The sequence below is a fragment of the Nomascus leucogenys genome, chromosome 14, assembly GCF_006542625.1.
Source record: "Nomascus leucogenys isolate Asia chromosome 14, Asia_NLE_v1, whole genome shotgun sequence".
Taxonomy (NCBI): Eukaryota; Metazoa; Chordata; class Mammalia; order Primates; family Hylobatidae; genus Nomascus; species Nomascus leucogenys.
This window is the reverse complement of record NC_044394.1, coordinates 33,266,942-33,292,655: the sequence shown is the minus strand read 5'-3', so window position 1 is coordinate 33,292,655 and position 25,714 is coordinate 33,266,942. Positions and strand designations below refer to the sequence as shown.

Here is a 25,714-nt window from a genome sequence, read left to right as displayed (position 1 = left end):
AAGTAACTAAATGTCAGGCTTTTTAAATAAAGTACAGTAATGAAACCTAAGGAGTTAGAGACTCAAGTATGGTTTAAGCACCAAATACCGATTAAACAACTGCTGACATCAGTTGTCAGGCTAGAAAGATTAAAAAGGAGAGTAACTTTTTAAAAAGAGAAAGTGAAAAGAGAGTATCACAAAGTGGGGGAGTGGGGTTCAACTTAAAGTTTCAGAAGGTAGCTCCTCATTCTCTATTATCCTGGAAAACATTCCCAGTTGCACTCGCGTGCACCATCTACATCCGCCAACCTCACATCTTACTTAGGAAAAGGCAAGTCATTTCAGAATAAATGAACAAATAACTATGAAACAAGTGTTACATTTAATTATTCCAAAAAGGAAGAGCAGAAAATGTAATGTGAAATTTTATATTTTAAAAATGGGAAAAAATGTTCAGGTAAATGTACAGGTTTTCACCTGCGTTAGAAGGGGAAAGTTGTTTGAGAATCTTCCATCCTTTCCTAGAACTTGCTCTTTACATAAAAAGACAGGTAAAATACTGTAATGTAGACCACAAGAAACTAGTTGAGTTGGTGTTTTTCAACTGGACACTGAACTTCCAACCTAAAGCAAAAGAAATAGTTCAATAAAACTTTGCCAGCTATTTCACTGAAAATGAAGGAAAAGAATATCTATGACAGGCTCAAAAATTTGCTATTGGGGTATTTATTCTCTTTGATGATAAATAGAACTCACAGAATAGATGGACATTAATAAGAAAATCACACACTCAAAAACAAATTTTAGATATGTTTGGCTTACATAAAAATTTAAATGCTAAATTGAGTCTTCTGAAAGCTAAATTCTTAAATTATCTTTTCCTTCAAGGTCCTTCATAATCTCAGTGCCAACCTTTACTAGCAGCTCAATCTTTTGCTTCTACTCTAGGGGAGTACTCTGTGATTCTTCCCCATTTTTAGGAACCTGTTCATAGCTTTTTTGCCAAGTAAATTCTTCTAACTCTATACTACTACCTAAGTTCAAATCATATCTCTTTCATGAAAGTAACTTTGATAATCACTGGGAAATAGCTCCAGAATATATTGTCTATATTTACCACTTGGTACCTACCATGTCATTTCTTGTCCTGTCATCTAAATTTTCAGCACACACACAAACACACACTTGCACATATATGCATTATCTCTATCATCTGTCAAATGAGTGGCTGGAGGGCATGAGATTTTTCTTAAACTTTTTAATATCTTTCATAGCACCTACAAAAGTATCTCTCTCCAGCTGGTTTTCAATTACATTTTTCATAGATCAATCCATCTTCTAGAATATAATCAACTTTTTTCCTTCAAAACATGTTTTAAATTAAGCTTACACATGAGTTTTCAAAATGAGTTTTGTATCCTTTGACCAATACCTCTCCAACCCACCCCTCCTTCCAGCCTCTAGTAACCACCATTCTGCTTCTATGAGTGGGAAGTTCTTAGATTCCACATATAAGTGATACCATGTGGTATTTGCCTTTCTGTGCCTGGCATATTTCACTTAACATAATGTTCTCTAGGTTCATCTACCTTATCACAAACGATATCATTTCCATCTTTTTTAAGGCTGAATTGTATTCCATTGTGTATATATACCACATTTTCTTTACCCCTTCATCCACTGATGGACACTTACATGGATTCCATCATTTGCAACACAAACCAGAAGTTTAAAATTCTCATTGGTTGGAGTACAAAAAACAGTTTCTAATAATTTCTGGACTAAAACTTCCTCGAGTTTATGCTAATATTTATAATTTTTTATTTTTAGTAAACCCTAATCTATAGATTCCAATGATTTTCAGAAATCTACCCTTTGAAGAACAGTTTTTCTGTGGGATATATTCCAGAGAATGGCTATTCCAATCAGGTTAAAGATATTGTCAATGTGCTGAAATTGCTCTGCACTCACACCTATAAAGTTAACAATCAAAGTACTCATTAAATCTTACACAAACCCAAGACTAAAATATGTCAGAATTTCCTGCCATTAACAATGCATATTACTTCCTCAGGAAACAATGAAAATATGACACTCATATTAATCAGACTCTATTGCAATCAGATTCCCGAGATACAGACTGCTCAGCATTGTAAGACACTTAGCTCTAGTCAATCAATCACTCAGGTCAACCAGAAACACCAAGAGTCCTTCATAAACGCTGAAGATGTAGATGCCACAGTGTCTTGGGCCTGTTCTTATCTGGCAATTTAAACTTTGGGTCACCAGCATTATGTTGTGGAAGGGGCTCAGATTTCAGGATCAGAAGAGCTGAGCCTAATTCAAACTCCACTGTTTATTGGTTGTACAAGTTAGGGCAACTCCTTTGAGCCAACTCTCTTTCCTCATCTGAAAAGGAGGGATAACACTGTCTACCTCATATAAGATTGTTCCAAGGGTTAAAGTAGTGTGTATAAAAATCTGTATGCTATTAAGCATTTTAGAGATATCAGTTACTCAGATAGACATAAAAATCAATTTTACTTTAAGATATCCAACGATGGGTAGAAATCCTATGTGCTGGTAAAAGTCACTGTCAATTAATATTAAATAGCTGAATTTTTCCTTCAATAATATATAAAATTCCTGCTGAATATTTTCCCTCTCATATCTCACACATTTATATAATATTTTCTAACATCTGTCTATGCATATTCCATTTTCAAAAGTCAGTTATTTCATAACAAGGCAAAATACCTTTTGCATGTAACCCTAAGTCAAAGCTAAATGGCAACTCCGCACAACTCTTTGGGGGAATATGAGCATTTGAAATAACTTTCAAAGGCAATGCCAAATTCCACCAGATCTTTTTCCTAACAATGAAGAGGATTACTTAATCAGAGCTCATTCATAAAAGATTTACATCAACGTTTTTCTCAAATGGCATTTTCTGTAACTCAGCCGGTCTCAAAGTCCTTTTTGTTTTTTTCATTGTTAATTATTAACAGTTTGAGATCTAAACATAAAGCTATACAACCATAAACGCATCAGATTTTTGTGAGCTGTTATATTTTAAAATATGTACTTTCAAAAACATTATTCTGATTTTAATGATGTAGGTGTATAAGTAACAAAAAGTTTAGGTAATAGCATATTTAAATACTGTAAGGAACATGGTAGTTTATAAATTTTTCCATTATGACAAAGTTATAAATCTTTGTAATTATAATAAACCAATGGAAAATTTGACCCTTTCTAATATTTCCTGATGATGCTCCTACAAACAATGTTTAAACAGAAATAAATAAAACAGTCCTATTGCCATCCATTTCACTCAAACTGTCTATCAATAAAAATTCACTGAATATCTACTATATGCCAAGAACTGCTCTAGGTTCCAGAGACTCAGTCAGTAGTAAACAAGCAGAGAGTCTCTGCTTTCATGGGGTTTACATGCTGGTGGATAAGACAGGAAACAAATATACATATATTTATAATTTCAGGAAGTGATTGCTATGAAGAAAAATAAACAGGGATATAGAGAGTGACTGAACATATAGGTAGAGAGGTCAGAGATGGCATTTCTGAGGAGGTATATCACATACGTATCTGAAGGAAGAACACTTCAGGAAGAGGAAATAGCAAATGTCTACATTTGCTAAGGCCCTGATGTGAAAACAAGCTAGGATATTGGGTAAAACACAAAAACATAATGAAGATTGATACACTTCAAGGGGTATGAGTAAAAACGAAAATAGTAGGAAATGAAGTCAGAGAACTTGTAAGTCATGATAAAGTTTGTTATAGGAAGCCACTGGAAAGTTATGAGTAAGAAGATAACATGAAACGACTTATCTTTAAAGAACTGCTCTGGTTTCTATAAGGAGAATGAACTACATGAGGACAAAAGAGAAAACAGGGATACTGGGAAACTACTGCAGTATTCCAGGCAAGAGAGGATGGTGGTTATGACTGGGGTGGTAAGAGGGCAAAGGTAGAGGACCTATGAAATGAGCAGGTTCCTAATATATTTTACAGGTTGAAATGGCAAGGACTGCTGATAGACTGAATGAGTGATGTGAAGGAGAGAGAAGAGTCAAAGGTGCTTCTTGGTGAAGCACCTGAATGCTATGTGAATGGTGGAGTCATTTACAGAGGTAAAGAACACTTGGGAAAGAGTTGTTTTCATGATAAAAATCAAGAGTTCTGACTTAGAGGTGGTAAGTTTGATCTACCTATTATACAAAGTGGAGGCACTTAAACATATCAATCTGAACCATTAAATTGAATTAGCTCACCTAAGAAATAAGAACAGAAAGGAAGAGATCTGAGAACTAAGCCCTGTGGCTCTGTAATATTTACAAGTAGGGAAGAAAAAGAGGAGACAGAAAAGAAGGCTAAGGAAGGGTAGCCAGGCACATAACTGAGCTGACTTTATGAATATGAAGACACTGCTCTCTGCTCTAGACCTCTCCATAGTGAATCGAGATCCCCCAGAGCACAAGCAATCCACCTCTGTAATTTTCATGCTTTCATAAGAAACTGAAACCCAGGAAAATCAACTAGCTGATGCAAAGTCATGCTACAGAATTAGCATAACCATAACTAGAACCTAAGTCTGCTAATTTAAAAACACTTTATCACTGTTATAAAGAAGTACCTAAAGATTAACTAGACAGTGGTAGCAACAACAGAATAAGTTTTCAGTTTTATTTACTTCCAAAGATTTGCTAACTTAACACCATGATTGTAAATGAACCTAAAGAACTGTTTGAAAACCAAACACCATATGTTCTCACTCACAAGTGGGAGCTGAACAATGAGAACACACGGACACACTGGGGGGAACAACATACACTGGGTCCTGTCGGTGGCAGGTGGTGGGGGCGTAGGCGGAGGGAGAGCATCAGGAAGAATAGCTAATGGATGCTGGGCTTAATACCTAGGTGATGGGTTGATCTGTGCAGCAAACCATCATGGCAAATGTTTACCTATGTAACAAACCTGCGCATCCTGCACATGTACTCCAGAACTCAAAATAAAAGCTGAAGAGAAAAAAAAACAGAACTGTTTTACATAAGCTCCTAGGTCAGTGACTAGAACATTTTAGATGCTCAATATTTACCCAGTGAAGAAATGAACATACTATATTTTTGTCCTATCAAAACAAAATAGTTTATCTTGCATTTTTGAAATTCAATATGTATTTTAAAACTTGAAGCAAAACCATAAATCCCGTATTATCAAATATCTAGGTCTCAAAATCTAGAAGAAAAAGGAAAATGCTTAAATCTGGTCTTTATTAAATAAAAAACAAGTAAACCAGCATAAAATAGTAAAAAGTACTCACTTTGTTACCTGATAATCACTACAATTTACTATGTATGCCAAAATAACTGAAAATTTTTATATATGTGTAATTAACAGTAAATATGACAAAGAACAAATTTATTATTATGAAAATGAATGCACATTAAATGAAAAAGAAAAACAAAACCACAGAAGGCATTCCAGTAAATTTTGTCAAGCCTACATGAATATAATTGATGTTGTTACTGTAATTTCTAAATGAAGTTTAAAAAAATTATAGCAAAGTCTTATATAAAACTGTGTAGCAAGTGATTAATATTTAAGATACTTTTTTTTTCCAAGATCATATTCTTATGTACAATTAAAACATGGAAATGATGTAAGCATGGAAAATGATGATAAGTTACTTTCTATATATGCAGAACCTATAAAAATGGATTAAGGTGCTATCAACTTTGACTATTTTTTTTTTTCAGACGGAATCTCATTCTGTCACCCAGGCTGGAGTGCAGTGGTGTGATCTCAGCTCCCTAGAACCTCCGCCTCCCGGGTTCAAGTGATTCTCCTGCCTCAGCCTCCCTAGTAGCTGGGACTACAGGTGTGCATCACCTCACCAACTAATTTTTGTGTTTTTAGTAGAGACGGGGTTTCACCATGTTGGACAGGTTGGTCTTGAACTCCTGACCTCAGGTGATCCGCCCACCTCGGCCACCACAGTGCTGGGATTACAGGTGTGAGCCACCACGTCCAGCCAACTTTGAGTATTCTTAACTACAAATAGATTGATAGCATCACATGACTGATTCTGAAAATCTTAACTACCTGATAACTAGAGGTCTCCTTATGAAGATCTATTTTTGCTTCACGAAATATATTCTAGATTTATACTAAACAACACACATTCTTATTTTTTGTTAAGTGGTTTCTAAAAATCATTATCTTGCAGCTTGAAGTGTACATCTGCAGATATAGTCAGCCCTCATAGCTGGATTCAGCATCTGCAGATTCAACCAACTGCAGATTGAAAATGTAGTTAGGCCTACAATGATTGCATCCTTACTGAACATGTATAGACTTTTGTTTCTTGTCATAGTTCCCTAAACAGTACAGTACAATAACGATTTACATAGTATTTACATTTTATTAGGTATTTTAAGGAATCTAGAGATGATTTAAAGTGCATGGAAGGATGTGTGTAGGATATATGCAAATACTATACTATTGTACATAAGGGACTTGAGCATCCCCAGATTTTGGTATGCCCTGGGGTCCTGGAACCAATCCCCCACAGATACCAAGGACAGATTGTACTTTCTGTCAATTAAGGTAACATTACAACAACATGGAACACTTTTCAAAACTAAAAGAGGAACTAGCAAAAAATTTTAGATCATATCAGGATCAGCAAATAAAAAATTATTGATTTATTCAACATCACATATATGTCTTGAGAAAATGGAATTGTGCTTGTGGTAAAACATTGTGTTGTTTCACACTACACAGGCCATATTGCAGATTCAATATTACACTGAGAGCACTTATAGTTGATAACTGACACACCTCTTAAGGCATTCCCTCTCAGAAGACATTATAATTTAAAAAAATAGGACACTAGCTTCTGAAAGACATCAAGACACCAACATTTTCATCTGCATGACACATGGCAGCCTAAGGTTTTGTAATCCAAGGCAAGGTACATGAGTGTGACTTTACATTCTTACACCAAGTTGGTTGAAAATAGACTCCATTCCTATCAGTGTGTTTATATTCTCAGATAAGTACTTACTTCAACAAGTAAGAACAGGAATACACACTGCATTAAATCCTATTATTCATCAGAGGAACTGAATGAGTCAGAGGTAGGAACAGCAATCACTGGACATTAAGTATCCAATGTTCTAATTCAGACAAGTGCCTTAAACTAATGAAATCCATTAAACTGAGTGAGTCTTCTGATAAACAGCAGTGGACAGCACAAAAAGAATAAATTCGTTGACAGGCAAGATACTTTTTTATTAATTTTTTTATTTCCATAACTTACTGGGGAACAGGTGGTATTTGGTTACATGAGTAGGTTCTTTAGTGGTGATTTGTGAGATTTTGGTGCACCCATCACCCGAGCAGTACACACTGCACCTAATTTGTGGTCTTTTATCCCTCACACCCTTCCCACTTTCTCCTCGAGTTCCCAAAGCCCATTGTGTCTTTCTTTCTTATGCCTTTGCATCCTCATAGCTTAGCTCCCACATATGAGTGAGAACATAATATGTTTGCTTTTCCATTCCTGAGATACTTCACTTAGAATAATAGTTTCCAATCTCATCCAGGTCACTGTGAGTGCCGTTAATTCATTCCTTCTTATGGTTGAGTAATAGTCCATCATACTTTCTTTACATTCTTCATCCATTCGTTTATTGATGCGAATTTGGGTTGGTTTTCCACGTTTTTGCCATTGCAAATTGTGCTGCTATAAACATGTGTGTGCAAGTATCTTTTTCATATGATGACTTCATTTCCTCTGGGTAGATACCCAGTAGTGGGATTGCTGGATCAAATGACAGTTCTACTTTTAGTTCTTTAAGGAATCTCCACACTGTTTTCCATAGTGGTTGTACTAGTTTACACCACCAGCAGTGTAGAAGTGTTCCCTGTTCACCACATCCACACCAACATCTATTATTTTTTCATTTCTTGATTATGGCCATTCTTGCAGGCATAAGGTGGTACTGCATTGTGGTTTTGATTAGGATTTTGATTAGCATTTCTCTGATCATTAGCATTTTGATTAGCATTTCCCTGATCATTAGTGATATTGCACATTTTTTCATGTTTGTTGGCCATTTATATATCCTATTTTGATAATTGTCTATTCATGTCCTTAGCCTACTTTTTGATGGGATTGTTTTTTCTTGCTAATTTGTTTGAATTCATTGTAGATTCTGGATATTAGTCCTTGTCAGATGTACAAATTGTGAAGATTTTCACCCCCTCTGTGGGTTGTCTGTTCACTCTGCTGACTGTTGCTTTTGCTGTGTAAAAGCTCTTTAGTTTAATTAAGTCCCAGCTATTTATCTTTGTTTTTATTGCACTTGCTTTTAGGTTCTTGGTTATGAAATCCCTGCCTAAGCCAATGTCTAGAAGGGTTTTTCCAGTGTTGTCTTCTATAATTTTCATAGTTTCTGGTCTTAGATTTAAGTCCTTGATCCATCTTGAGTTGATTTTTGTATAAGGTGAGAGATGAGGGTCCAGTTTAATTTTCCTACATGTGGCTTGCCAATTATTCATGCACCATTTGTTGAATAGGGTATCCTTTCCCTACTTTATGTTTTTGTTTGCTTTGTTGAAGATCAGTTGGCTGTAAGTATTAGGGGTTTTTTTCTGGGTTCTCTATTCTATTCCATTGGTGTATGTGCCTATCTTTATGCCAGTACCATGCTGTTTTGGTGACTATGGCCTTATTGTATAGTCTGAAATCAGGTAATGTGATGCCTCCAGATTTGCTCTTTTTGCTTAGTCTTGTTTTGGTTCCATATGAATTTTAGGATTTTCTTTTTTCTAAAACCCTAAAGATTCCTCCAGAAAGCTCCTAGAACTGATAAAAGAATTCACCAAAGTTTCCGGATACAAAATCAATGTACACAAATCAGTAGCTCTTCTATACACCAACAGCAACCACGCTGAGAATCAAATCAAGAACTCAACCCCTATTACAATTGCTGCAAAAAAAAAAAAAAAAAAAAAAAAAAACCTTAGGAATATACCTAACCAAGGAGGTGAAAGACCTCTACAAGGAAAACTACAAAACACTGCTGAAAGAAATCATAGATGACACAAACAAATGGAAACACATCCCATGTTCATGGATAGGTAGAATCAATATTGTAAAAATGATCACACTGTCAAACTAATCCACAAATTCAACTCAATTCCCATCAGGCAAGATACTTCAAATGACAACACCAATTAGTTCTTTCAAATTACTATTTTTTCATGTTGAATTTAATTTTGTTAGATTTAAAAAGTATAACAAGTCATAGGAAATGTTAACAATGCCTGTTGTATAAGTAGTACAAGTAAAATTTAATAATTACAGATCCTTTTCTAAAGACCAACCTGCTATATTAGCAGGGCTGTGGAAATCTTTGTTTTTACTATGGTATACATTTACATATATGATCCATATCTTATTTTTTCTCATTTTACTTATGGGATGGAATGGCTACAAATGAAATATATACCTATATACATATGGTTTTTATGTTTACATACTTGCTCTACAGTGATAAAACTTTGACCCTATAAGACAACACTTCGAAATACAATATACTACCATATAAATGTAGGCATTGACATGTAGTATAATAGTAAGATTATCTAACATGGCATACAACATCTGAGATCACCTAGGTATATGAAAAAGAGAAACTGACTTGCATACATTCCAGTGATTAAAAGGTAGGACTGGGAATCAAAATAATAATAACAAAATAAGAAATCAACCTAGCATTACACTTAAGAGAATAATTGTTTTTACTTCAGAATAATTCTTATTATTTTGTAATAAGATATTCTTGTTTTGTAAAGGCAAATTTTTAAAGATAAAAAAGCAAGTAAACATGTTGTAGCTCACGAATTTCATCTCTCCTCCAAATATGTCATCTGACATGGAAAACAGGCTTATCAAAATTCTACTTTTGGAATACATATCTTTCCATTTTTCTAAATATAATAATTTATTGCTGATTTTGATGGTTTATTTTATGATCTGTGGAACTTCAATATTTTTTCTGTGGTTCCAGGAAAAATCTAGCATGCATATGCATGAAAACTCACTTTTAAGCAAACTAAACTAGTACATTTTATAATTCTGATACACTAGGCATATTCTCTAGCACTAAACAGTATATAGCTAATAAAAATAATATACCTCACAAATATACTCTCAAAAATAATACACTCTCACAAATCAAGATTTTTTAAAGAGTAAACTGATTATAATATAACTAAACTAAACATTGGTTTAGTTTCAGGAATGAAACAAAATAAATCTATTAGGTATGTTTTTTGCTCAATAATGATCATGTGACAACAGTTTGTAAGGATTTCTATTATTTTGCTGACCTGGAAAATTTATGATTTCTTCAAAGTACCTATCTAGAGAGTTTTTTAAAACTCCAAAATACTACTTTGACATTTGGCTGAAAAGACAACCCCCCCGTTATACTTCGGAAAGCCATGACTAACAGTCGTGGAGTCAGGCAATGCCATGGAGAAATTCTGGTCTCGAGGAGGGAAGAGATTTGGTTTTATCTCACTAGCTTTGGGGTCTTACACAACTCATTTAATCTTTCTTGGTTTACATCCCTTACTTCTAAAACAGTAGGCAGAGTAATCAATCATATCTAACATTCCCTAAAAGTCTCTCTGAACTGTAATTAAAATTAACAAGAGAAAAAAATATAAGTTTTTATCTGCAACCAGAATCAGGACACAAAGCAGTTCAATAGATGAAGAAAGTACCATATCTATATGTAAACATCTACACATATCTACAGACATGAAAGTTTTTATTAGTACATGTAAGCTAATTGGTTTTGGAGTCGTTTCTCTTGACTAGCCCATTCTCTGACCTATTTTAAAAAGACTGATGACAAGAAGACAGCAATTTTTGACATTAATATCCTAAGCAAGGCTTTGTATTTTGTTTTTATTCTTCTGAAGAATAGGCATTATTTTTATTTTACTTCTGAAAAGAATGTAGGACCTCATGGTAGGAGAATATTCTTTTTAACAATTAGGAAAAAAAGCCTGATAGGCTGTAAAAATCACTTTTACGACAGAATTGTGAGAGCAATGAAAATTTTAGATTATCTAAAATTCCAGAGATTTAATAATGACAGTCCTTCCTTTGTAAGCTGACAATCACAGGCTGCTTTCTTCCCTGAAGACATTTGTCAATTCTTGGTATTGGTTAAGGATAAGATTTAAACCAAGTGGAGAAACTATTCAAAGAAACAGCTCTCATAGAGTTGTCATGACCATCTGGAAAGAAACGGAGCCCCAAACACAAAGCTGATTTTTCCCAAGAAATATTTGTTGAGTTCCCTGAGAGGTGTGAGAGGCTGAGGGTCTGGGTCTAAAATTTCAAAAACGCAACATGAAATATCCAGCTCAAGTCATGTTTCAGAGAGACAAAGTCCCACTGCAGGGAAGGTATCTACAACAAACATAACTAGCCTCCCCTCAAGAAATGAACCAAAATTTAAGATGCTGAGGTGGGCAGATCACTTGAGATCAGAAGTTCGAGACCAGCCTGGCCAACACGGTGAAACCCCGTCTCTACTAAAAATACAAAAATTAGCCGGGCATGGTGGTGGTTGCCTATAATCCCAGCTACTCAGGAGGCTGAGGCAGAAGAATTGCCTGAACCTGGGAGGCAGAGATTGCAGAGAGCCGAGATTGCTCCACTGCACTCCAGCCTAGACAAGAGAGTAAAACTCCATCTCAAAAAAAATGTAAATGGACTAAGTACTCCACCTAAAAAGCAGAGACTATCAGACTGGATTAAAAATAAAAACCAATGAAGCAACTATATGCTCTTTATAAAAGACATGTTTTAAATATAAGAACACAAGTTGAAACTAAAAGGATTAAAAAAGATATTACAGAAACACTAACCACATAACCTTGGGTAGTTACATTATATTAGACAAAACAAGGATTCCACTTTCAATAATGACAGAGTAGATTATATCAGACCAACACTCCGACAGGTAACAATTACATTCTGGAAAAAATATTAAAAACAATAATCGGAAGGCAGTGGATAGCTACCAAAAGCAAGCAGAAACTGGAGTGTCAACATGTGGAAGAAAGATACAGCTCTGAGTAAATTTCCCACTTTTATGGCTTTTTCACTGAGGACAAATTTACAGCTGGAGTACTAAGAAAAACTGACAGAATTAAGTGGAGAAATAGACAAACCTACAATCATAGTGAAGGTTTTAATATTCCTCTCTCAGTAACTAGTAGAACAACCACAGGAAAAAAAAACCAACTAGCAAATATATAAAAAAATCTGAACAACACTATAACCATTTGACCAAATCGACATTTATAAAACTTTACTTCCAGCAACTAGAGAATACACATGTAAGTGCACACCATATGTTCAATAAAAGTCACCCATATGCTGGGCCAAAACAAATCTCAATGAATTTCCAAAGATTTAATTTCCAAAGTGTGTGCTGTATAACCACATGGAATTAAATCAATAATGACAATTATAATAGATACTAGAGCAATTCTCAAACATCTGTAAATATCAAAGTAGACTTTCAGGTAAAAACATTTTAGAGACTAAGAGGGAAATAATATTCAAAGGACCAGGCAACTTTCACAATTTTTAGAACCGATATCTGATCAATCCTCTAGTTCAAACTATAAATTATTAGGAAATACAGGAGAATGTGATTAATGACATCCTGAAAATACAATCAACACAATGCAAATGATGGAATCCTCTTTAGAGCAAATGATTAGCTTTCTTCAACAAATATATAGCAAGGAAAAAATGAAGAGAAACCTATTGATTAAATAAAGAGACATGGCCATCTTTTGCCATATAGAACTTAAGCAGATCCTGATTCAGATAAACTGTTAAAAAAAATGACACTATAGGGAAATGTAGATACTTGACAGGATACTGAATAATATTAAAGATTTATTTAATGACAGTGTTGTGGTAGGTTTTTAGAGCACATTTTTAGAGATATACCCTAAGATACTCATAGATAAAATGGGATGAAAAGATACGGGGTTAGGTATTTGCTTCAAAATAATACAGGGATGGGGTAGCAAGTGGTTTGGGGGTAGATGAAACAATATTGGTTATGAGTCGATAACTGCACAAACTAGGTGGTAGATTTCACTAAAACTTATTCTACATTCTCTCCACTTGTGTTTATGGATAAAATTCTCCATTACAAAAGTTTTTTTTTTTTTTTAACAAATGAAAAGACATATCACCACAGTGCCATGAGTTATATACGACATGAGCTATGAAACATGGCTTTGTTCTAAAAATATTAATAAATATATACAAGTATGTTTGTTCTACAAGTACATCTCAACACTGTTTCATCAACACTTGGCATTTGATGATTCTTTGGAAAAGAATTTGTTGAATGAATAAATAGGAGAAAACAGTTACTTCAAGGTTATATGTTTATATGTGTGTGTAATGTCCCTGATTACTAATGACACTGAGTACTTTTTCATATGTGTTTAATATTTGGATTTCCTTTTGGGCAAAAAGGCTATGTATGTTACTAAGCAAAAAGCAATAGCAATTTAAAATATGTTTTCATGTGTTCTAGATATATGTTACTCTCAATTACGTGGGTTGCAAATATATTTTTTCTTACTCTGTGCTTTGTTTTTATTCTCTTAATGTTGTGTACTGATGGATTAAAAACACCTTACTTTTAATGTAGTCAAATAAATAAATGTTTTCCATTTTAATTATTTTTTGTTTCTTGTTTTAGAAAATAATCCCTGCTCTGAGATCATGAAACAATTCCCTTATATTTATTTTTAAAGCTATATTATTTTTTTTTACATTTAGTCCTGTGAGTCATCTGCAATTCAGTTTTTGACTATGGTGTGATATAAGGGTCAAATTTTATTTTTTCTTCAGCTGAATATCTACTTATTCCCTTATAATTAATAGAAAAAATTCATTTTTCTCAATACCTGCAATGTCTCTTTTCATAAATATGTCACCTTACATGTATAAGTCTATTTGGAAGTACCATTCTGTTCTGGTCATTACTTTATCTTTGTGCCCACACCACACTGCTTTAGTAAGTATAAAGTATAACACATCCTGCCACCTATTCTTCATTATGTATGACTGTCATGGCTATTTTTATCCTCTGTAATCCGTATACATTTTAGAATCACATTATAAATTTCTTTATAAAAGCTAATATGATTTTGAATCAGTTTGTATACAAATCCATTTGAGGAAAACTGGTATTTTGACACTATTGAATAATTCAATCATGAGCATTTTGATCTTCATAATTATTTAGGTCTTTCTGAAAAACATTTTCTCATTTTACATTTAAAGTTTTATAGTTTTCTTCATAGAGGTTTCTACGCCTTTTAGATTTATTCCTAAGGACTCTTTACTTTTTGATATTATAATCTTGAAAAAATTTTATTTTCTTACTGGTTAATGTCGGAATATAGAAATAAAATTGGTTTTGTATACTGATTTTTGTATCCAATAAACATCGTAAGCACTAACTAAATTTATAACTCATCAGTAGGTCACTTTGTATTTACTGCATATACAATAATACCATCTGTTAACACAAAGTTTTATTTCTTCCTTTGCAATCCTTATCCATTTTCCTTTTCTTGTCTTAGTATACTGTCTTGCATCTCCACATAATGATGAACTGAAGTGGTAATAACAGCCATTCTTGTCTCATTTCTGATTTCAGAAAGGAAATTTTTAATATTTTACTTTAAGTATAATATTTGCTATAAATTTTTTGTAGATATTCTTTTTGATATTAAAGAAGTTCCCTTCTATTCTTACTTTATAACAAGTTTTTTTTCATAAATGAATGCTGATTTTGGTTTGTCAGGTTTTTTCTTTCCAATCATCTATGGAGATGGCTTTTCTACTTATTCTGATAACATGGTAAATGAATTTATTTTTTAATATTAAAACATGCATTCCTTAGATAGACCCCATTTGGTCATATTATATTTTCCTTTTTATTTATCACTTGATTCTCATAACTTTTCTCCCCTCAGGATATTTACAGCTATGTTCAAAAGTAAGCTTATCCTGTAATTTTTCATTCTTGTATTATTCTTGCTGGGTTTTGGTATCAAGCTTGTGCTGGTCTCACACCATGAATTGGGAAATACACCCTCTTTTACTTTCTTTGGAGTAGTTAGTGTAAAAATGAAGTGTTTCTTCTTCAAATGTTTGTTAGAACCTGCCATTAAAACCAAACAGATCTATCATTTCTTTGGTGGAAAGCTTTAAATTATGTATTCAATTTCTCTTATATTAACTCAATTTTTGATTTTTTTCTTGTATCTGTTTCTTAAAGTTGTATTTTTCTAGGAATTTGTTAATTTCTCCAAAAATTTTCAAGTTTATTGGTAAAGTTGATTATAATGAACACTTACCTTTCAAAAAAAGTGTAAATCATTTTCCTTTCTGGTCCTAGAAACTTACTTTGCCTTCTCATTTAAAACCACAATCATAGAAATAGAAACAACTTCAAATAGCCCAGTAGATTCAGCAATCTGTATTTAAAATTATCTAAGAAAGATGGCTGTCTGGAATTAAAGCTCTCTAAAGCTGAAATCACTAATTCTTTCTTTGGTAGTTTTTTTCATTTCAAGTTCATTCATTTATTAAGCAAAGTTGCAAGATACAAAGATGAGAGTCCTTGCTGTCAAGATATTTGCTGCCTGTAGGAAGAGATGTTCTGATAAAGAAACAAACATAATCTCATGAGACAAATCCTACTCTGTGTATGATACAGACAAGGACAAGATGCCATGAAAACTGAGAGGAGAAGTATTCTTACTCTTCTTTTAGGATTGGACTTTCTGTGTTGGCAAGAATAGTGGAGTAGTAAAAGTTGAGGAAGCAGAGGGATGCAGAGATAACATCCCAAATGGATTTATATGTCACACCTAGGACATATAGAGTGAATTAAGTGTATGTTGGGGTAGAATCAATAGCTTTTAAGTGATCTAATTTGCATTATAGAAAGTTGGAAATAAGCAAAAATTTCAGGCACTCGTAGATTTGTAACTTCAGTAATTTAGAATTGGCTAAAAGAAATATAATCCTACCTATTACCAATATGAAAACCTGTAATCTACAGAAGTTTAAAAATGAAAATTAAAAGGCTTGAGATAACAAGCTGCTGTCAGTTTCTCCTAGATAAGTAACAGAGATAAGAAAGAAAAGGAGTACAGCCAAACATTTCAGTTTCTATACCTATAACAGGATGGTCCATAGGGACATTCAGGCTGGTCATCAGTCTCATCTTGGTCCACGATTTGTACACCTCCATAATCACTATCACCAGGATGGCTAAAATGTTGAAAATGAACAGGATTCTTCCTAAGAGGGCGACAAATATACTGTCAGAAAAAATATATAGGATATTCTAGATTTTCAGTGGATATAGCAGGAAACAGGCAATCCACATCTGACTATCCCTGAACATAAACCAACATGCTACATTGATGACATAAGCACAGATTACATCAACATGCTAAATTGATGACATAAAGTTGATGACATCAAGTTGATGACATCAACTCAGTACAGGACTCTCACAGTAACATAATACATTTCTGGTGTCATGTGATAAGCCATGAATATCAATAGACAACTTGCAAACATTACTATATATATGACACATATGTCATATATATAGTAAGCATGTAACATAAATATAAACATATATGGCTTTTCAAAACTTTTAATAAAATGAACACATATATTGTCCCCTCTGCTAAGATAAAAAACAGAACATTTCCAACATCCTAGAACAGTCCCATGTGCCCTCTTCCAATCACTAAATCCATTTAGTACCCAAAGGTAACTATCCTAACTTCTAAAAGTGTTTTTCAAACTTTTCAGTCTCAAGACTCTTTTACACTAAAAAAAAGATGAAAACTCCAGAGAGCTTTTGTTTATATAGGATATTTACCCTATTAGAAATTATAAATGAGAAATTGAAAAAGTGTGTTTATTGACTTAAATAGAACAGTAATAAACCCTTTACATACTATCATAATAACTTGTCTTAACATAAATAATTATTAACTTCCAAGAAAAAATTATTGTTCAATACTATGGAAATTTCTTTAATCTCTACTTTAGAGAAGGCATTTGGCTTCTCATGCCTGCTTCTGCATTCAATCATTAACAACAACACATAACTTGTGGCCTCTGGGAAACTCCACTGTACACTTGTGAGAGAGTGAATGACAGTAAAAAAAAGGCATTCACAAAAAGTCACAATATTATTATGAAAATACTTTTGGGTCGGGTGTGGTGGCTCACACCTGTAATCCTAGCACTTTGGGAGGCCGAGGCGGGCAGATCACTTGAAGTCAGGAGTTCAAGACCAGCCTGGCCAACATGGTGAAACCCCATCTCTACTAAAAATACAACTAGCCCGGCTTGGTGGCGCATGTCTGTAATCCCAGCTACTCAGGAGGCTGAGGCAGGAGAACTGCTTGAACCCAGGAGGTAGAGGTTGCAGTGAGCCAAGATTGTGCCACTGCACTCCATCCTAGGTGACAGAGCAAGACTCTATTTCAAAAAAAAAAAAAAAAAAAAAAAAAGAAAATACAATTGACTTAACAGATTTCTTAAAAGTGTTATGGGGACATCCAGGGATCTCTGGATCATACTTTAAGAAGTGATATTATAAAACAACAGATCAGTATTGTCTGCCTTTGAACTTAAATGAAAATATATACTAGTATGTACTTCTTCGAACCAGCCCTTTTATGTTTATATGATTAATTCATGTTGTTACATGTAGCAGTAAGTACATTTTCAATACCATGTAGTAATAGCATCATCCATTTGATGATGGTATTATAATTTATCCATTTTACTACTGATAAATTTTTGGGTTCATTTCAGGTATTGACTTCTATAAGTAATACTGCAATGAGCATTCTAGTATAAGCCTTTTGATGCACATCTATATGCATTTTCCTGGGGATATAGTTAAGAATGGTCACAGGGTGTGTATATGCTCAGGTTTGATAAATATTGCCAAATTTCCAAAATGACTGTATTAATTTTCACTCCCAGTAGAAGGTTATTAGAGTTCCAGGTTTTCAACAACCTCACCAACATTTAGCACTGTTAGGTGTTTTTGTTTTTTTTTTTTTCATGTGGCAGTATTTATAGCAGAGATTGGCAAACTATGAACAGCAGGCCAAATTTGGCCCACTGCTTTTTTTAAACTGTGCTAAGAATATATATGTAACATAAAATTTACCATCTTAACAATTTCTACATGCACAGTTCAGTAATGTTAAGTATATTCACATTATTGTGCAACCAATCCCTAGAATTTTTTCATCTTGCAAAACTGAAAACTCTATACCCATTAAACAACAACTTCCCAGCTCCTCCTCTCCTCCCCTGGAATCCACCATTCTGATTTCTGTTTCTCCCCACAGCCACTGGTAACTGCCATTCTAATTTCTGTTTTTATGAATCTAACTACTCTAGATACCTCCTACAAGTAGAATTATGAAGTATTTATCTTTTTGTGACTGGTTTATTTCACTTAGCATAATGTCCTCAAGGTTCATACACACAGGAGCATGTGTCAGAATTTCCCTTCCTTTTAAGGCTGAATAATATTCCATTGTATGTATATACCAAATTTTCTTTATTCCTTCAATAATTGATGGACATGTGGGTTCCTTCTACCTCCTGGGTATTGTGAATATAGTGCTGCTATGAACTCTTTGAGATTCCGCTTTCAATGTTTATGGATATGTACCCAGAAGTGGAATTGCTATCTCATATGGTAATTCTATTTTTAATTTTTTGAGGAACTACCATACTGTTTCCCACAGTGGCTACACCAATTTACATTCCCACCAACAATGCACAAATGTTCCAATTTTTCCACATCCCCATCAACAATTGTTACTTGTGTTTCATTTTGCTTTTGAAAGTAGCCACCCTAATAGGTGTGAGGTGATATCTCAATGTGGTTATGGTCTGCATTTCCCTAATGTTTAGTGATGCTGAGCATCTTTTAATATGCTTGTTGGTCATTTGTATATTATCTTTAGAGAAATATCTATTTAAGTTCTTTCCCCAATTTCAAATTGGGTAGTTTGTTTTTTGGTTGTTTAGTTATAGTTCTTTATGTATTCTAGACATTAATCTTTATCAGACATATAATTTGCAAATATTTTATCCCATTCCATAGGTTGTCATTTCACTCTGTGTTGATTTTGTCCTTTCATGTACAGAAGTTTTTAACTTTAAAAAGTCCAATTTTTCTATTTTTGCTTTTGTTTTCTGTGCTTTGGTGTCATAGCCAAGAAATCTTTGTCAAATCCAATGTCATGAAGCTTCTCCCCCATTTTCTTCTAAGAGTCTTATAGTTTTAGATGTTTATAGTTTCATATGTTTAGACTATTTGATCCATTTTAAGTTATATTTTGAAAACAGATGTAAGGCAAGCATCCAACTTCATTCTTTTGCATGTGAATATGCAGTTTTCTGAGCACTCTTTGTTGAAAAAAAATCTGTCTTTTCCTCTTTGATTTGTCTTGAGACCATTGTTGAAAATTATTTAACCATATATATGAGGATTTATTTACAGGCTCTCTAGTCTATTCCATTTGTCTATATGTCTATCTTTATGCCAGTACCACACTGTTTGGATTACTGTGGCTTTGTAATACATTTTAAAATCAGGAAGTGTGAGACCTCCAACTTTGATCATCTTTAAGACTGTTTTGGCTACTTGAGATCCCTTGAGATTCTACACGATTTTAGAATAATTTTTTCTATTTCTGCAAAAGAAAAAAATAGGATTTTGATAGAGATTGCATTAAATCTGTAGATCACCTTGAATAGTATTAACATCTTCACTGTCTGTGCTGTCTGTGGCTGCTTGCAAACTATGACAGCATAATTAAGCAGTGGCAACAAAGACTGTCTGGCCCAAGAAGGCAAAAATATTTACTGTCTGGCACTTTTAAAAGTTTTGACAACCACTGATCTGTAGTATTATCTTTTAAAATGTGTTTCCCTAAATGACTAACAAGCATTAAACCTTTCTTGTGTGCTTATTGGCCATTTCACTATTCTCTTTTCTGCAGTGCCTTTTGCTCATTTTTTTTTCTTAACTGAGTTGTCATTTTCTTATTGGTTGCTAGTTATTTATTTTTGATACAAGTTCTTTGACATATGTATAACAAATATCCTCATCTACTTTGTGCCTTACCTTGTCACCCTTCTAATATTATATTTAAATATAACATAAAGGGTAATTTTAATTTTAATTTTGTCCAACTGATCAACTGGATAACATGATTATGATTCATTTTATAACATGCTTAAGAAATCTTTGTGCAATGTCATGAATATATTCTATGTTATCCTCTGTTTCCTTTACTTTATATGTTTTACAAAAATCTATCTGAGATTTATTTTGTGATAGGTATAAGGCAGGAGTTAAGATTCATTATCTTTTCATATGAATATCCAATTACCAAACACCACTCATTGAAAGTTAATGCTTAACCCACAGATCTTCAGTGGTACCTTTGTCATAAATACAGACATATAGGTTTGGTTTTGAACTCTTTAATCTTTTGCACTGATTTATCTATCCTTGCACCAATATTAAACTGCATTATATATGGTAGCTTTATGATAAGGCTTTCTATCTGGTCGTGTAAGTCTTTCAAGTTTGCACTTGAAGATTGTATTCAGAGTTCTAGGTCCTTTGCTATTCCTCTATAAAGTCAGCCTGTCAACTTATACACATACACACACACACACACACACACACACACACACACACGCACATACACACACCCTACTGGGATTTTGATAAAGATCGCCTTAAACTTATAGAGCGATTTTGAGGAAACATATATCTTTACAATATTGATTCTTGCAATTCATATACCCTTCCTCCCCATTAATTAAAGTCTCATTTAATTTTACCATAATGTTACCAAATATGTCTTTCAGATCTTTTGTTAGATTTAGTCCTAGGTGTTTAAGGTTTTGGTACTATTGTAAATGTTCCCATTTTAATTTTTCTAATATTTATTATTAGGATATAGAAATATGTTTTTTAATGTTCATTTTGAATTGAATGACTATGCTAACTTCATTTATTAATTGAGATTATCTTAAGATTATTCTGAATTTTCTCTTATTCCATGCTCATGGATAGGAGGAATCCATATCATGAAAATGGCCATACTGCCCAAAGTAATTTATAGATTCAATTATTCCCATCAAGCTACCATTGACTTTCTTCACAGAATTAGAAAAAACTACTTTAAATTTCATATGGAACCAAAAAACAGCCTGCATAGCCAAGAATCTAAGCAAAGGAACGACACTGGAGGCAACATGCTACCTGACTTCAAACTATACTACATGGCTACAGTAACCAAAACAGCATGGTACTGGTACCAAAACAGATACATAGACCAATGAAACAGAACAGAGACCTCAGAAATAACGCCACACATCTACAACCATCTGATCTCTGACAAACCTGAGAAAAACAAGCAATGGGGAAAGGATTCCCTATTTAATAAATGGTGTTGGGAAAACTGGCTAGCCATATGCAGAAAACTGAAACTGGACCCCTTCCTTATACCATATAGAAAAATTAACCCAAGATGGATTAAAGACTTAAAACCATAAAAACCCTAGATGAAAATCTAGGCAATACCATTCAGGACATAGGCATGGGCAAAGACTTCGTGACTAAAATACCAAAAGCAATGGCAACGAAAGCCAAAATTGACAAATGGGATCTAAATAAACTAAAGAGCTTCTGCATGCAAAAGAAACTATCATCAGAGTGAACAGGCAACCTACAGAATGGGAGAAAATTTTTGCAATCTATGGATCTGACAAAGGGCTAATATCCAGAATCCACAAGGAACTTAAACAAATTTACAAGAAAAAAAGAAAAAAAACACAACCCCATCAAAAGGATGTGAATAGATACTTCTCAAAAGAAGACATTTATGTGGCCAAGAAACTTGAAAAAAAAGTTAATCATCACTGGTCATTAGAGAAATGCAAATCAAAACCACAATGAGATACCATCTCATGCCAGTTGGAATGGCAATTATTAAAAAGTCAGCAAACAGCAGATGCTGGAGAAAATGTGGAGAAATAGGAATGCCTTCACACTGTTGGTGGGAATGTAAATTAGTTCAACCATTGTGGAAGATAGCGTGGCAATTCCACAAGGATCTAGAACCAGAAATATCATTTGACCCAGCAATCCCATTACTGGGTATATACCTAAAGGATTATAAATCATTCTACTATAAAGACACGTGCTAATGTATGTTTATGGCAGCACTATTCACAATAGCAAAGACTTGGAACCAACCCAAATGCCCATCAATGATATACTGGATAAAGAAAATGTGGCACATATATACCATGGAATACTATGCAGCCATAAAAAACAAGTTCATGTCCTTTGCAGGGACATGGATGAAGCTGGAAACCATCATTCTCAGCCAACTAACACAGGAACAGGAAACCAAACACTGCATGTTCTCACTCAGAAGTGGGAGTTGAACAATGAGAACACATGGAGACAGGGAGGGGAACATCACATACTGGTGCCTGTCAGGGGGTGGGGGCAAGGGGAGGGATAGCATTAGCAGAAATACCTAATGCATGTGGGGCTTAAAACCTAGATGATGGGTTGATGGGTGCAGAAAACCATGGCACATGTATACCTATGTAACAAACCTGCACGTTCTGCACATGTATCCCAGAACTCAGAGTATAATAAGAAAAAGATTCTGAATTTTCAAAATTATACAATCATGTCACCTGTAAATAATTACAGTTTCATTTTTTCCTTTCTACTCTACATGAGTTATTTCTTTTTCTTGCCTTAGTGTACTGGCTATGATCTCTACTGCAATGCTGAATAGGAGTGGTGATAGCAGACATAACTGGTTAGTTCCCAACATCATGGGAGAAACTCTAATATTTCACCATTAAGTATGAAGTTACTGTTGGTTTCTGTAGATATTCTTGAACTGAAGAAGTCTTTTCTAGTCTTATATAATTAAGAATTTTTTTCATAAATGGGATGTTGAATTTTATCAAATGACTTTTCTCTATTGAAATGACCATTATGAATTTTCTCTTTTAAATTGTGTTATGAACTGAATTGTTCCCCACCTCCCAAAATTCATATGTTGAAGCCCTAATTTCCAGTGTGACTAATTTGGAGATAGGGCCTTTAAAAAGATGATTAATGTTAAATGAGGTCATAAGGGTGGGGCCCTAACATAACATAACTGGTGTCCTTACAAGATGTGGAAAAGAGACCAGGAAGGTACATGTACAGAGAACAGGCTATGTGAGGACACGGTGAGAAAGTCGCAGTCTGCAAGCCAAGAAAAGAGGTCTCAGGAGAAAACAAACTTGCTGACACCACCATCTAGGACTTCCAGCCTCCAGAACTGTGGGAAAATACATTTCTGTTGTTTAAGCACCCAATCTGGTATTTTGTTATGGCAGCCCTGGCAAGCTAATACAATCTAAGGTAACAGAATGTATATATACTTCTATTCTGCAAGTTTTTACATTATGGCCCAGATGTGGAACTAAAGCCATCACATATATACAAAAATGTTTCAAAAAGCATAAATCAGAACTATTCAAATTTAAAAATATGAGTTATTCAAGTGCTAAAATGGCAATACATTTTAAAGGGAATATGAATGTGAAATTAACAGAATATGTTAAAATATACTATTGCAACAAGGATATCTATCTTCTAGAAAATCCTGCTATAGGCTTTTAAGATACAGTGGGGGGAACTGAATGTTTTATATGTATACATGCTGACTAGTGTCTTATTGACACAGAAGACAAACTACTGGAAAGGATTGCTAGGATATTTGGTTTGGCAAGTTGGAATGCCAAGAAATCTTTCTGAAATAGGGTTATGTAATTATAAACTTGTTACTATAAACACTATGGATGAAAGTATAGCCTAAAACTAAGAGATTATAATTTGAATTCTCAAAATAAGAAATTAGAGCACATAGGGCAGTGTAAATAAATGAAGCAAGTACAGGAGCAACCCATCAATCCAGGATTATTATATTCAGTTGTTTTACAGGGTACCATGATGATTCAAAGCACCATTAGAAAAATACAAAGAAAAATGCACAAGTATAAATAAGACACCTAAATACGACCTAATTATAGTTATACATACACAACAACTATTTAGGAAGCCATCTCTCTAATAGTTAAGAAAAGACTAAATAACAGGTATTTAGATCTGGGGGATTCAGTTTTCATGTCTGGATTCCCCAGTATTCAGATCCTCACATTAGTCAGCATGTCTATATATAAAACATTTAATTCTCCCACTGCATCTTAAAAGCCTTAAAAGGATTTTCTAGAAAATATATTGAGGAAGTACAAACAGTGGAAACACGATAAAGCCCCTAACCTTTAGGCCAGTGGGTTTTATTACGTTTTTAATATACTGTAGCATGTATCCACATAGCTACACGCTATCAAAATAACGGAATTAAATGCTACTGTAATTTCATTTTACCTATAGCAGTTTGCCCCATACATGCAGGATGTCCTCTTGACCTTGTTTCCTTCAGAACCTTGTAGAACTGAATCAGTCACCTTTGCATGCAAAGTTTCAGGACTGGAGGGATTAGAGCTGGACTCAGAATGAGACCCTTGAGACTCATCCAGAAATGACTCGCCCTGGGCACTTGAACAATTTTCAGAACAGCTCATTGCCTCATCTTCTTTATGTGGTGTTCTGTTAGTGGCAATTTTATGCTTAGAAACTTTACCAAGTTCCTCTATTGGAAGTCTGTTTCTCTGTGCATTAGTCTTAATATTATTCATCTCTGTGTTACTTAATATGATTGCAGAAAATGATTGTGGCATTTCCTGTAAAGCAAATATGAAAAACATCAGAAATAAATGAAACATTTTTTAAAAGATATGAGCATAACAGCACAAAACTACAAGATTCATGAAAATGTAAACTTAAAACTTCAAGATTCACATTTTAAAGTTATTAAATGCCACTATTTTCTATGTGCTTAGTTTAATAACTTAAAACTTTTTTAGTCATTAGAAAATAAATTTGGCCAGGCACGGTGGCTCATGCCTATAATCCCAATACTTTGGGAGGCTGAGGCGGGTGGATCACCTGAGGTCAGGAATTTGAGACCAGCCTGGCCAACATGGGGAAACCCTGTCTTTACTAAAAAATACAAAAAATGAGTTGAGTGTGGTGGTGGGTGCCTGTAATTCCAGCTATTTGGGAGGCTGAGGCAGGAGAATCGCTTGAACCTCAGAGGCAGAGGTTGCAGTGAGCTGAGATTGCACCATTGCACTCCAGCCTGGGCAACAAGAACAAGACTCCATCTCAAAAAAAAAAAAAAAAAAAAAAAAAAAAAAAGTTGTATCAAACCTTTGCAATCATGTCAAACATTCAGTGAAAAATAACCAGAAAATACAAATACAATATAAGAGAAGACATTTGCTTTCATTTGAATCTTTAACATCTCTTAAATGTCACTGTTCAACAATGTGTCGTGTTCT

At 34.0% G+C, this 25,714-nt stretch overlaps 1 protein-coding gene across 1 annotated transcript in view; it reads right to left on the bottom strand.

The window, feature by feature from the left end:
• APLF (aprataxin and PNKP like factor) overlaps nt 1–25,714 on the bottom strand; it is a 107,941-nt gene that overhangs the window by 16,417 nt on the left and 65,810 nt on the right. The window contains exons 7-8 of the mRNA XM_003262483.2: nt 24,699–25,054; nt 16,334–16,459 (exon numbers count right to left, since the gene is read on the bottom strand). Of these exons, the coding sequence (XP_003262531.2) occupies nt 16,334–16,459; nt 24,699–25,054 (482 nt within the window). The remainder of the gene's footprint in view (nt 1–16,333; nt 16,460–24,698; nt 25,055–25,714) is intronic.